Consider the following 14,218-nt stretch of genomic DNA (forward strand, 5'->3'; position numbering starts at 1 on the left):
TTTGAAGAATGCGCCGAACGTTACGTGCTGGAGACGTCACCGCGTCTTCACGTGTTCGTGACGTCACTTGCGGCCATTAGCCACTGGGAACTTGCAGCGACCCTAAGAGGTCCCGGGGGCCCTGGGAGAAGATGCCAGTGGCCGTGATGGCTCAAAATCCTGTGTCTTTTCAGAGGCTTCAGGAACAGTGCGAGGAACAGGAGCTTGAGGTACTCGGTTTTATTCCTAGCTGCCTGGCGTGGGGCGGAGTGTGACAGTGGGATAGGGAGATGTGTCATTATAAGGCGCTTCAGTAGGAAACCATGCTATGTTGTCTTTTCTATTAGAATCTTTGTCATCGTCACCTTCTTTCTAACCCAGAGATGTGTCTTCCAGGCTCCAGGAGGCATTGCCAACCCTCAGGTGTACAGCCAGCTCTTGGCATTGTACTTGCTGCATAATGACATGTAAGTTTCTCCTGTTTCTTTCACTTGTTTTCTATCTCTTCTCTGCCTGACACAATTACTATGGACACCTCAGGGCTATTCCTGACAACCTAAAGGCCATAGACCTCTGTGCCCCATTGGCATAGTATCCAGCTGTTCATTGAATGGCTCTTTATACAGCTGAATACAATTTAAAGGAGCAGTAATGCCCAAAAAGTAAAAGGGTCGCTGAATGTCCCCTTGCAGCTTGTCATTATAATGAAGTCCCCTGTCATTTCATTCCCAGTGAAGCTAAGCTCCATGTGCTGTAGGTATTACCCTGCATGGCAAAAATAGTTTACTTTGGAAACACTACACGTTATATAAATAAGTCATGTTTTCCTGATCGTGACATCAGACATCAAAAGTAGCAAACTTTTTTTTACCACCAGTACAACGTGCTGCATACTTTTGTGTGTGCAGCCCCTTGGAATCGTTTCCTTACATTATGTGATTTCTGCATTGCCATTACAGGAGTATTCATGAGGTGGAGGTGTAGCTACAAATTATTAATAAACATTACTGGACCATTGTTCCTATATATAAAGGTGTCCTTGCTTGCTACCAGTTGATTGGCTGGCAGTTTGACAGGTGTCGCATGGTTTTGGCTAGTCACGCCTCCTCTAATAGGGCTGATTGAATTGCATCTTTGACTGGTATAATTTGTCCTTTGATTGGTCAGTGTTCCATGCATTGGTTGTAAAGTTTGAAATGGTGAAGCAATCTCACTCAATATTTAAATTGACTTTAGTGTCCATAGCAATAGGAAGAGAATGCTGATCATGCAAATGTGTACTCACTGGTAGTAGGTACTTTCTAATAGAAATTTAATTTAATACAATTTATGTTTATTGAAAGGTATATGTGTAACTATTGCTTCTCCCAGCCCCATCTGCTAGGTTTAATCTAGTTGACAGATATCAATGAACGGGGTTGACCATAAATCATATTCTCCCTAGTACTGCTTTATTTGGCTACAATGTATTTATTGTATTTATCTTCACAATAAGAACAGTATTGGGCAAATTTTATTAAATTACATTTTATTCTACAGAGTGTTTCATGAATCATGTGTTTATTCCTAGTCCTAGGAAGGGAGGGTATAGTATTGTGGAGTAAAACACCCAGATTTGCATTAAAATGCGGTAATCTTGTTTTTTTTTGTTTTTTTTTTTATGTAAGATCCATTATATGGCCAAGTGACAGAAGGAATAAGCAACAAACTAGTCGTAATAGTGCTTGTACACCTGTAAAACTATGTGAACATATTCATGAATAAAAGTGTCAGTTTTTAATTATGAAATAATTTAAAATACTTTTTACATTTTTGGTGCTTTTTCTCTTTATTAGGAATAATGCACGTTATTTATGGAAAAGAATTCCGCCAGCAATCAAATCCGTAAGTAATGTCATGTGATTTGCTTGACGTGACTTGCTGTTATGAGCGTATTAGCTTAGTTTCTACTACTACTATTACTACTACAAAACCCTATTAGGTTCTGAATGGTTGTGAATACATGGCTCATTGAATGCTTATTGCAGCCTTAGCTGGCCCACCTCTTTACTAAACCTTTTTTTATTTCTTTGGGTGCTCCTGAAGTACAATAATTGAGGGTATAAATGCTTTTTAAGTAATCCTTTGGCAGGTTATAATGTTAAAACTGTCTGACATGATGTGTATATGCTAATTTTCACTTTGCTCTTTGTTAACATGGTATCCAGTGTGTACATCCCTGAAATTCAAAAATATTCCAATAATTTAAATACTTTTGCATTTTGTAATATAAGGATCTCAGTTTTGCATAGAGTAAAGGTAAGGAAAATTAAAATTGTCCTGTTTTGAGTTTACAGAGAATCTTTGTGAAATGGGCATGTTTTCCTTCCCCCAGACTTAATTGTGCTTACTTTTAAAGGATAGTGGCACTGGTTTAAAAATCATTTCAAGGTCATCCCCAGGACTAGTGCTAAACAATGTATCTTATAGGATTGTTTCCACTTTTAAAAAAAAAAAGTACTTTATGCATTTAATTGTGGTTCCCCTACAGGCCCACTCTGAGCTTGGTGGGATCTGGGAGGTAGGACAGAAGATCTGGCAGCGAGATTTTCCAGGGATCTACACATCCATCTCTGCATGTCAGTGGTCTGAGGCCATCCAACCAGTCATGGAGGCTGTAAGAGGTATAACCCCCTTAACAGCTAGGTGTGCTCTAATCAGACTCCTTGCACATTAACTTCTGATTGGTTAATATGGAGTAAATTGGTAAAATTCTAATTATTGATGGCGGCTGTAAAAACAACTTAAAAATATCACAAAAATTTGTTGCTGTCAGCAATGTTACCTTACAAAATTTTCTAAAGTAGGTATCCCAAGCTTTATTACAGATTCAAGAAAATTCTTGAAAGAAAATGCAAGAAATTCTTGAGTCATTTCATCAGTATGTATCTGCTGGCACCCATACTAAAGATGCTGCTTACAGGATATTGTTGTGTGTTTCAAAGCTTCCCAATTCTGTGTTCCTGCACCCTTCCATGCCACATCCTTCTCTCACTCCTCCAATGCTCTGTTGAGTTTCTGTAGAGACTGTTTTGATTCAGAGGCTTGCATGGGTTACTGGAGAGCACTGGATACAACATGGAGAAAAATTAATGTACTTCTCCTTTTAAAGGAAAAGTGCATATTGACTTTTAGGGGCACATTCATCACAGTAAAATGTTCCCACTCTCTATTAATTCTTCTGACATTTTGAGTAGCATATTTATCATCAAATGGTGAACTCTAACTTTCAGCCTCTGGTTGATGCACTTCTAAGAATAACAGAGGAATAGAATGTGGCAAATGATAAATCTGTCCCTTAGCATCTTTTAGATAAGTAATATTTTAGCTTTATTTTATATTGTATGTGTTTTTTTTCCCCTCAATTATTCACGTTCTGCCTGTTTCCAACATGAGAACGGAAAGTTCTGTCTGGTTGTTAGTGTCAGTGTCCCCAGCAACCTAAAATCACATTTACTGGGGGTAATATTGCTTATCTTTCTTTTCAAACCTATTTTATTTTCCTTTTTTTTAAAAAAAAATTGTCTTGGAAATTTGCTCACTGCATCATACTAAGTTAATTAGAAGATGATCTGCTAATAATTAGCATACTGCAGTCTATTGTTTATACACTTCGTAAAAAGCCAATCAATATATAAAAAGGTGCCATAGATATTAAGCTAAGAGCTATGACACACTGTGCTAATTGTCATGGCTACAAAATGGCAGGAAATACCCTGCTGTAGGTATTGGTGTTTTAGGATGTATGAGCTATTATTTAATGCTTTGTATTGTACAGTAATAATCTGTATTAATTTATACCTCAAATAAAGCTGTCCAAGAGTGATTTACTCCCTAGTAAAGGATCATATGGGAAGACGAGTACATATGAACTCGACATTTCAAACATGAATATGACACCTGCCATAGACAATACTGAAAATTGTTTCTGCTAAAACACACTTAGAGACAATTATCAGTATTGTCTTTTTGTAACCGTGACAAGTAGCTGGCTAGTAGCAAGCTAGGAGCAAGTAGCTCCATGTGTCTGTGTGTCATTGTGTCATTAAACCAGCATATGGATAGTTGTAAAATTAGATGGAGATACAACAGGCCTTCAAAGGAAGAGAAATCCATTTCATTTTGGCTTCTGCCTTGACAACAGATGCGTTTTATTTTTGTTTGAACTTATTTTGTCTGAAAAAGAGCAATTAGGCTAAGCTTAAATGAGGCTGAAATATGAAAGACAGTGTATGTAAAAAAATTATGATGAATATGTTTTTCGTTTCATAGATGCAACACGACGGCGGGCATTTGGCTTGGTTTCCCAGGCATATACTTCAATCTCTGCAGATGATTTTGCAGCTTTTGTTGGCCTTTCTGTAGAAGAGGCTGTTAAAGGTGTGTGTATATTTTTTTTTTTTTATGGATAGCATGCAGCTTTGGTGCAAGGTTTGTAGAAATTCAGCTGGTATTGGAGCAGGGAGAATAAGAGTTCCCCATCTGGGCTGGGGAATGCTCTTCCTTCTTCTGTCTTCACTCCGCATGCACAGTAAAATGAACAAGACAAGCTTATGTTTTCACTCTACTGCACATGTGCTGGCCCTGGGATTCTGAAGTTAGACAAGAAAGGGAAGAGCATTGCTCGTTCGCAGCTACCCAGGGCTGGTGCGGTATTCTACTAACGGGAGCACCAGCACAGCAGTTCCTTTACAAACATGCTCTTACGTTGTTACAATGCTTTTTATGAAGTTCAGATGGCAATTTCTATGAGGTGGAAAAAGATTATCTTCTGCTGGATGGGCTCAGGTACCCCAAAACACAGAGGTCATCATTTACACATTTACTTTTTTTTTTTTTTTGTTACAGGAGTCATAGAACAGGGTTGGCAGGCTGATTTGGCCACTCGGATGGTAATGCCCAAAAAGCCAGGTGGGTGGCACTGCAGTTCTTGGTGCAGGCATTAACATTGTTAGGTACTCTGTGGATATCATGTTGTACACACACGTTTATATTTCATATATATGATATAAATTATCAATATAGATTCTCTGCTTACATGTACATAACTTTTAAAATCATAATTAAAAAAAATAATACATTGCTAAACATATATATACGTTTTTTCACCATATGTTACAGTAAGTAAAAGTCTTTGTTGCATCTGTAATACGGTGATAAAAATAATGAATCTTTTTCCCCTCTGCACTACCTCCATTCTTGTGATGGAGAAGGAACAACTTAGTTAATGTGTTATAAATGGTTCATATTTTCCTAAAGCTGTTTCAACCTTTTAAGAGGGAATAGCAAGTTTTGTACTGCAACACTGTGACCAGTAGGAGGTGCTTCGGTCAGTGTAATTTCTCTCTCTGCTCTGCTCATAGATTCGGCGCCCCTGTCTTTGATCCCCAACGAACAGCAGCTGGCCAGACTTACTGACTACGTGGCTTTCCTAGAGAACTGAAGTTCCCTCCTATTTCTAGATCAAAAGGCGCAGACACAGGAGGCTGGCAAAGTGGCAAAATCTTTTGCACCTCCAAACCCACCCCTGGTCATTGAACTCTTTCTCTGCTGTGTGAGCTGATGTCTTTTGGAGCTGAAAAGGGTTAATGCAAATGGAGATCTGGAGCATTCTGTTAGCTTGGGTGCTGTGTATGTTAACCCCTTTACTGGCACGGGGCCTAGCAGCTCTGTGCAGTGCAATTAGTTGCAGGCCCCTTTGACAATAAAATGGTTAAGATACTGCATAATCTTTTATGAAAATTGCTCTTTAGTTTTATACCATAAATGTGGGTTGCTTATTATACATGTAAGAGTTAATACCAGTGAATTGCATAGTGAGACTTGCTCTTACGGCCGAGGAGGTGAATTTTTTTTTCCAGTCTGAACTCCATGAATAAATAAGAAAATCATATGCTGCTCCACAGTAAATATAGACCTGTGTCATATTTGGTAAGCTGTTTTCAAGGTTGGAATTCATCTGGGAGAGGGATTATGATGTGAGCTTCTGGCAGTTCTCAAACTGTGAGACTGAGACCCAATGACAGTCCGGTGTAAATGTGCTGGTCATAAACAGGTTAAATTACACTGCTGCTTTGATTTAAAAGGATATTTGCTATCTATTTTAATCAAGCAGATGTTAAACTACAACTTTAAACAGAACTTAAGCACATATCTGTTGATGGGATGCAGGAAGATGTGGTTCAACAATATTGAGGGATGTGGTTGCCTGTCTCTAAAAAAAAAAAAAAAAAGGCTAGTAAACCTTTGCCTACTGTTACAGATTGGTTTTGTCCATAAATATTGTATAGGATTTTATTTATACACTTTAAATCTGTAGCTGTGACTTTATGCAAGGTAAATCATTAGTAAACCACGCAGAAATATATTGAAGCAAAGTTTTTATGGACAAGATATTAGATATAGTCAGGGAGGGATGTAGTCAGGGCAGCAGGGATGTAATTTCAGGTACAAGATTACTGGCAGTGATGTTTGGATGTTCTTGCAGACACTTTCCCCACAGTGCACAGGTGAAGTCAACAAACCAATCATCTGCCACTGCTTAGCAGACCCTCCTCTATAACCCATCCCCAACCCACAGTCTGTTTCCCCTTTAGTTATGCCATTTGTCATATATTTTTAAGATGTGAATTGATGGGCCAAGTATAATTGCTCCAAAATTATGGCCATGAGCATATGATTAAATCAGATAATGGGACAGTATAATTGTGATGACTATGCTTACGTAAACTAACAGTCCATGGCCACTCTTTCATTATCTGAACAAGCAAAATCAGATATAGTTAAGGAAAAATCTTTTTTTTTTTCATGTGCCTATTCCATTAAGGAAGGTTGATAGAGACTCACCCTGTGTGTGGGCAATTAAATGTCTTATATTTTTCCCAACAGATTTGTCTAGAAGACAGAATTTTTGCCATTGCTTTCCCTCACATGGGGAAAGTTGGGTACCAGCTTAAGAGTCTCCGGTTTGAGTTCTGCAGAATAACTGCTCTGTCCAAATGTAAATAAGATGTTTTTGTTATTTCCCATTTTTCTTAGATGTCCTTTAAAAGTGACATATTAAAGCTTGTTGAGTCCATACTATAGATGTGTGTATCTGTGTTAATCACAATTTTTCTCAAATATGTGGCATGCTGTAGTTACTTGATGAGCTCAGTAACTTGCAAGACTATCTCTGTACCTATTGCTTTGCTAGCTTTATCTCGAACCTGTGTGTAAGCGATAGACCGGTCACTGGTATTATGGCCACTTCTGAACAAATGTGATTCAGTAGTCAGTTGATCCCAAACAACCCTAACAGCATAGGCGGGATACATTTTTGCTAAGAATACATCTCTGGCTTGTTGCTAGTGTCAGTAGCCACATGTTCATTTGCAAGCTTGTGACATTATATAAACAATTTATGGATTTTAGTAGGAGGCATTGGTGGACTGGCTGGAGGTATCACATTTGTTCCTACACTGAGGCTGACTGACCGTACTGTTACTGAGTGTAATGTTACTGTAGGTTACTGCTGGTCCTGCTTTAGTACTGAAGCAAATGTAAAACCAAAACCATTGAAATACTGGCCCCTATATTTAGGCTTACGAGTAAATGTTAGCCAATTGGAGTCTTGCAGTTAGTGATTAATCACTAGATACAATACATACAGTATATATCAGACCAAAGCTTGGAATTAACAGTGAAATAAACCTAATGGTTTAATGTTAGCGGTTTAGAATTCTGTGACTGCAGGAGAAAGGGTTATAACAAAAGGAACAGCAAACTCATTTGGTAAGGGGTACAGGAGTAGGGCTCATTTACAGTGCCCCCAGTAGTGAGCAAAATGCCCCCCCTACCTTACAAGTCATTCAGAGGCGCAAGATACAGAGTGGCCTGACACTGCTCAGGGCCGGAACTAGGGTTAGGCAGAGTAGGCGCCCGCCTAGGGCGCAATCATTAGGGGGCGCGCTTTAAAGGGAAAAGATTTTTTTCACTTATTTTTTTCATTTTTAAAACTAATTTCCTTGGCAGCCTTGTTCTTTAAAACCGCCCTCCCCAATCCCCTCTGGCGTGTGTTGTGCAACTATAAATTTGTGCTGTACTGGGACCCGAGAGCGCTCCACCACCCGTCTCTTTGCTGGCATGTACCTTAATATACTGACACGCTCTCCTCTAATCATGCTGGCGCTGTGACGCATGTGCAGTAGGGGTTGGCGCGCTTAAGCTGTCATTTAAATGGCAGAGACAGAGAGAGCTGGCACATCGTGAAGTGTGGAGAGAAAATATAAACAGGAGAAACCTGGGAGTTTTGGCGCTTGCTGCTGGCACAGGTAGAGATCATTTGGGGGCAATATGATTTTTTGGCCCCTGCTGCCTCCTGGCATAGGTACGGACTGGGGGCAAATTGGGTAATATATAGTGTTGGCTGTTGCTGCCACAGGGACAGATGGGGGGGGCAATATGATGGCTGCTGGCACAGTAACAAGGGGCAATATGATGGCTGCTGGCACAGTTACAAGGGGCAATATGATGGCTGCTGGCACAGGTACATGGGGCAATATGATGGCAATAAAATGGCTGCTGGCAGCCTGGCACAGGTACATGGGGGCAATCAGGAAGGGGGGGGGGGAAATGATGGCAAAAAGGCACATTTATTAGTGCTATCTGGGTCTTGGTTGGGGCTGCTGTGACTGGGGACTGCTGTGCTGAAACTGAAAAGGGTTATGTGGACAACTGTTTCATGTGTGCTGTGATTATTTGGTTTTAAGTTTAGGCTGATATGTTGCCTGTGACTGTGTGTGATTTATTATAAAAACATAATACTTTAAAATCACATTTTATGCCTGCCTTGATCTATGTGTCATAATGTGTCTACCATTAATGGTAAGGTGGGAAATGGTATGGATGCAGGATGGGGGGGCACCGATTGAAGTCTTTGCCAAAATACCTTGGCCCAGCCCTGCTGCTCAGTGCAGAGCTGTAAAGCTCCCCTAAATTTTTCAGGAGTTACCCGATTTTAGTGCCTCATCCCTGGTCTCCTGCCGCCCCATAGAATTCTCACGATTTGTCATGAAGTTCTGTGCAAATTCATTGTGCACATGCGCAGTTATGTCTTCTTAAGCAATTGCACATGACTGGGTAGCAATTTCTCAACTTCAGAAGAGCATTTGTGCATGCAGATGACCACTTCTGGGGGTGCATTCTTGCAGGTGATGTCACTTCCGGTCTTTGGCAAAATATTGCATGCCTCAGCATCCCCCAACCAGCATATGTTACAAGTTGACAGCTCTGAGGCAGGTGGGGCACAAATGCTTTGCAAATTTGCACTAAGTGGAGTGATTTTGCACCCCTTAGTGCTTGTGCTGGTACTCTTGCACCACCCATGTCCATAAATGACCCTAAGGTGTGAAAAAAACACACAGCTTCCCCAAGGATTCTAGGGGCCTGAAAAGATTCTGTTGTGGGCTCCTTATGACTTCTAGTTCCGCTACCAGGGCACCAAAAACCAACACCATCCTAGCCACCCACACATTTATATTTCTAAATAACCACAAAATAGATTTTGCATGATATCCAGTGCTCACCAGCACTGACGGAACAAATGTTTTGAAAACCTTCTACTCTCTCTCAAGAAAGCTTTTATTTACCATCTTACATGTAACAGCAACTGTGAAACCCTATAAGGTGCCCAGAAGAAGTAGAGGAAAACGTTATACAGGAATAAGATTCCTTGTGCTCCATACATATCAAGGAAAGAGCCTACAGCCTGAGTGCATCTAGGTTATTGGTCAAGAAAACTAGGAATTTATTTTCCACTCTCAGAAATTTACAGATCCCCACAAAACCTACATATATCTTGGTACATTTTAGTCTATGCTGACTTCTTTACTGCTGTTTTTTCCTACGTCTCTCCCATTCTGTCTTTTTGGTTCCTTTCAGTTTTCTTCCCAGTTCTCGGTGTCTTTCTCCCCTACTTTCAATTGCTCCCTTTTTTATTGTGCTCCTGAGCTGTTGAAAATGTTGCCAGGCAAATCCAAACAGTTTAGTAGGGACTAGTTAATTTAGGTTGAAACAAGACAACAATAGTCCATCAGTCCATTAAGTTTAACCCCTCCAAACAAACTCCATCTCATATATACAGGTCCTTTTCAAAAAATTAGCATATTGTGATAAAGTTCATTATTTTCTGTAATGTACTGATAAACATTAGACTTTCATATATTTTAGATTCATTACACACAACTGAAGTAGTTCAAGCCTTTTCTTGTTTTAATATTGATGATTGTGGCATACAGCTCATGAAAACCCAAAATTCCTATCTCAAAAAATTAGCATATTTCATCCGACCAATAAAAGAAAAGTGTTTTTAATACAAAAAAAGTCAACCTTCAAATAATTATGTTCAGTTATGCACTCAATACTTGGTCGGGAATCCTTTTGCAGAAATGACTGCTTCAATGTGGCGTGGCATGGAGGCAATCAGCCTGTGGCACTGCTCAGGTGTTATGGAGGCCCAGGATGCTTCAATAGCGGCCTTAAGCTCATCCAGAGTGTTGGGTCTTGTGTCTCTCAACTTTCTCTTCACAATATCCCACAGATTCTCTATGGGGTTCAGGTCAGGAGAGTTGGCAGGCCAATTGAGCACAGTAATACCATGGTCAGTAAACCATTTACCAGTGGTTTTGGCACTGTGAGCAGGTGCCAGGTTGTGCTGAAAAATGAAATCTTCATCTCCATAAAGCTTTTCAGCAGATGGAAGCATGAAGTGCTCCAAAATCTCCTGATAGCTAGCTGCATTGACCCTGCCCTTGATAAAACACAGTGGACCAACACCAGCAGCTGACATGGCACCCCAGACCATCACTGACTGTGGGTACTTGACACTGGACTTCAGGCATTTTGGTATTTCCCTCTCCCCAGTCTTCCTCCAGACTCTGGCACCTTGATTTCTGAATGACATACTTTGGACCACTGAGCAACAGTCCAGTGCTGCTTCTCTGTAGCCCAGGTCAGGCGCTTCTGCCGCTGTTTCTGGTTCAAAAGTGGCTTGACCTGGGGAATGCAGCACCTGTAGCCCATTTCCTGCACGCGCCTGTACACGGTGGCTCTGGATGTTTCTACTCCAGACTCAGTCCACTGCTTCCGCAGGTCCCCCAAGGTCAGGAATCGGTCCTTCTCCACAATCTTCCTCAGGACCCAGTCACCTCTTCTCGTTGTGCAGCGTTTTCTGCCACACTTTTTCCTTCCCACAGACTTCCCACTGAGGTGCCTTGATACAGCACTCTGGGAACAGCCTATTTGTTCAGAAATTTCTTTCTGTGTCTTACCCTCTTGCTTGAGGGTGTCAATGATGGCCTTCTGGACAGCAGTCAGGTTGGCAGTCTTACCCATGATTGCGGTTTTGAGTAATGAACCAGGCTGGGAGTTTCTAAAAGCCTCAGGAATCTTTTTAAGGTTTTTAGAGTTAATTAGTTGATTCAGATGATTAGGTTAATAGCTCGTTTAGAGAACCTTTTCATGATATGCTAATTTTTTGAGATAGGAATTTTGGGTTTTCATGAGCTGTATGCCACAATCATCAATATTAAAACAAGAAAAGGCTTGGACTACTTCAGTTGTGTGTAATGAATCTAAAATATATGAAAGTCTAATGTTTATCAGTACATTACAGAAAATAATGAACTTTATCACAATATGCTAATTTTTTGAAAAGGACCTGTATATATATATATATATATATATATCCATCACCCCGTTCTCGATAGCGGCCTTCCTTTTAGTTGATACAACAAGGAGCAGTTGGTCTCCAGCTAATTTATATAGTGCAAAGGCTCGTAATGGGAATGTGTATTGTAAACTTAAATATTTCTTATTTTTGTTTGTTTCAGTTATGAATGGAAAAGTTGGCAAATTGTGGACGCCATATTCAGATTTGTTTGATGACAGAAGTAGTTACACACATAGAAGAGTGCCAATATAAAGAAACATCCAAATGGGGCCCAGATACATGCCCTGGTAATGCTAGCATCCCAACATATTTTCTAGCCACCACCATTGGCAACACTGCCTGATCAGATAAGTGGATGGGTAAAATTGACAGTTCTGCCTTGTCCACTGATTTTCCACCAGTGCTTTTATATGGGTTTTCAACATGAACTGTCGGTTGATGGTATTTGGGAAAAACTTTTTGTCCTGCTGAGTATTAGTCATACAAGTGATTGTTTAGTTCAGGATAAAAACAAGATTAGTATCCAGAACCTGCCAATAAACACATTGTTCCGCTCCCCAGCACATGGCTTTGACGTGTCACTCAGTCTGTATTTTTGTGGTGAACCTCAGCACTGAAACATCCAACTTCACACAGACTATTTTCTTGGGGCAAGCTGTACGTGTGAGGAACACATCCACGCATTTCCTTTGTGCAAAGAACAGAATGTTACAGACACCCAGGATACAGTTTAATTTCATTTATAGAACAGAATATAAAAATGAATAATAATGTCATACTCCCAGATCAGGCCATCTACAAAGTATCGGTATGTTCCAACATATTATAAAGGATTAAAGTACGCTGGGAGCAATGCTAGGGCCCCACAGAATGCATCAAACCAGAGCAAACCATGAATCAAACTTTTCTATAAGTGTTTATAGGTGGTAAAACATTGATACTCAGCATCTCTCTACTGATTAAGCTTATGGGAGATGTGCTAAAATTGATGGAGCAGTTTCTGTAGTATATGCCACATACTGTACATGAATATTAGTGATTTATTCCCTGCATGCCTATGTTTCATGCACTTATTTGCTTTCTAGGACTACTTTAGTTTAAGAACGAAAGCATAAATTCGTGTAAAGTGCCATCTAGCGGCAATGTTGTAAAGTGTTTGTGATTTGTTCATGAGGCTTTTCAAATCATTTTGGCACATAAGAGCTCTATATCTTATTCAAAATATATTGGGTGGATTCACAGACACAAATGACATCACCATTCCTTATAATTGCATTAAAATGGTTCCACCTGTCATATTCAGATGTTTTTGTGCTACTTTGTTGTGGATTGCCCCCTTTAAATTCTAGCTACACTGAGTGACAAAAGAAGCACACCAGTAGGCCACTGTGCCCATCAGGTTATTATTTTTAATTTCTCCTTTTGTAAACCTCTGAAAGCCACAAACAAGGGCAAAGTCACAAACAATATTATACAGTTGAAAATTAATATATCTGTCTCTGGATAAAATAATTGACAGTCATAGCCCTGGGTTACTAACAGGTACTGTGAGCCCATTAGTTCATCCTTTACCTTTGGGCACAGTATCTAATCAATATGATCACTGCTTGCATGGTACATCGGGGTTTATGTTAGCAAAGTACTAGGATACAGTAGAAAGAGAAGAGCAGATTTGTGCCACGCGCTTGCAATCCACTTAGAGATAAAAAAAAGAATGTTAGGCCTGAAGTATTAATAATCCTTTAAAAACCCCTGCACCCAGTAATTCCCAAATAGAATTGGTTTGGAGAGATGACCAAAGTTGCAGGTTTTACCATTCCCCTCAACCACCCAAACCCTGGCCTCCTAACAACAGTCCTGACATTTCCCCTTGACACAGGCCCTAGATATGGGACTGCAAGAACTTGACTGGCCTGTGTTAAAGGAACAGTAACACCAAAAAATGAAAGTGTATAAAAGTAACTAAAATATAATGTGCTGCTGCCCTGCACTGGTAAAAGTTGTGTGTTTACTTCAGAAAGTCTACTATAATTTATATAAATAAGCTGCTATGTAGCCTTGGAGGCAGCCATTCAAAGGAGAAAAGGCACAGGCACATAGCAGATAACACACTATTGTATTCCACAGAGTTTATCTGTTATCTGTGCCTTTTCTCCTTTTTTCCAGCTTGAATGGCTGCCCCCGTGGCTACACAGCAGCTTATTATATAAATTATAGTAGTGTTAAGGTGGCCATACACGAGGCGATTTCGCTCGTTGGGGGCGATGAACGATTATATCGACAAACGATCTTATGGCGATCGAGTTCCCATACGATATGCCATCCACGGGCAACGATAATTCGGGAAAGATTTTGTCGCATCATTATCGTAAAATACCTACGATCGTACATCTACGTACGATCGATGTCGTTGACTTCCGCTGCTGGCAATCGTGACATGCGCAGAGAACAATCGTTGAAAGACAAATGTCTGACACTCACACCAACTGG

General features: G+C 40.1%; 1 protein-coding gene across 2 annotated transcripts; it reads left to right on the forward strand.

The window, feature by feature from the left end:
* Positions 1 to 27: 27 nt before the first annotated feature.
* Positions 28 to 7,103, forward strand: cops8 (COP9 signalosome subunit 8). Of its 2 annotated transcripts, NM_203775.1 has the most exon segments (8): positions 91 to 209; positions 376 to 446; positions 1,815 to 1,863; positions 2,510 to 2,642; positions 4,291 to 4,398; positions 4,867 to 4,929; positions 5,382 to 5,658; positions 5,712 to 6,251. In NM_203775.1, coding segments are annotated over 7 exon segments (582 nt in total). In that variant the 5' UTR covers positions 91 to 131; the 3' UTR covers positions 5,462 to 5,658; positions 5,712 to 6,251.
* The last annotated feature ends 7,115 nt before the right edge of the window (positions 7,104 to 14,218 follow it).

Source organism: Xenopus tropicalis, chromosome 9 (genome assembly GCF_000004195.4).
Source record: "Xenopus tropicalis strain Nigerian chromosome 9, UCB_Xtro_10.0, whole genome shotgun sequence".
NCBI lineage: Eukaryota > Metazoa > Chordata > Amphibia > Anura > Pipidae > Xenopus > Xenopus tropicalis.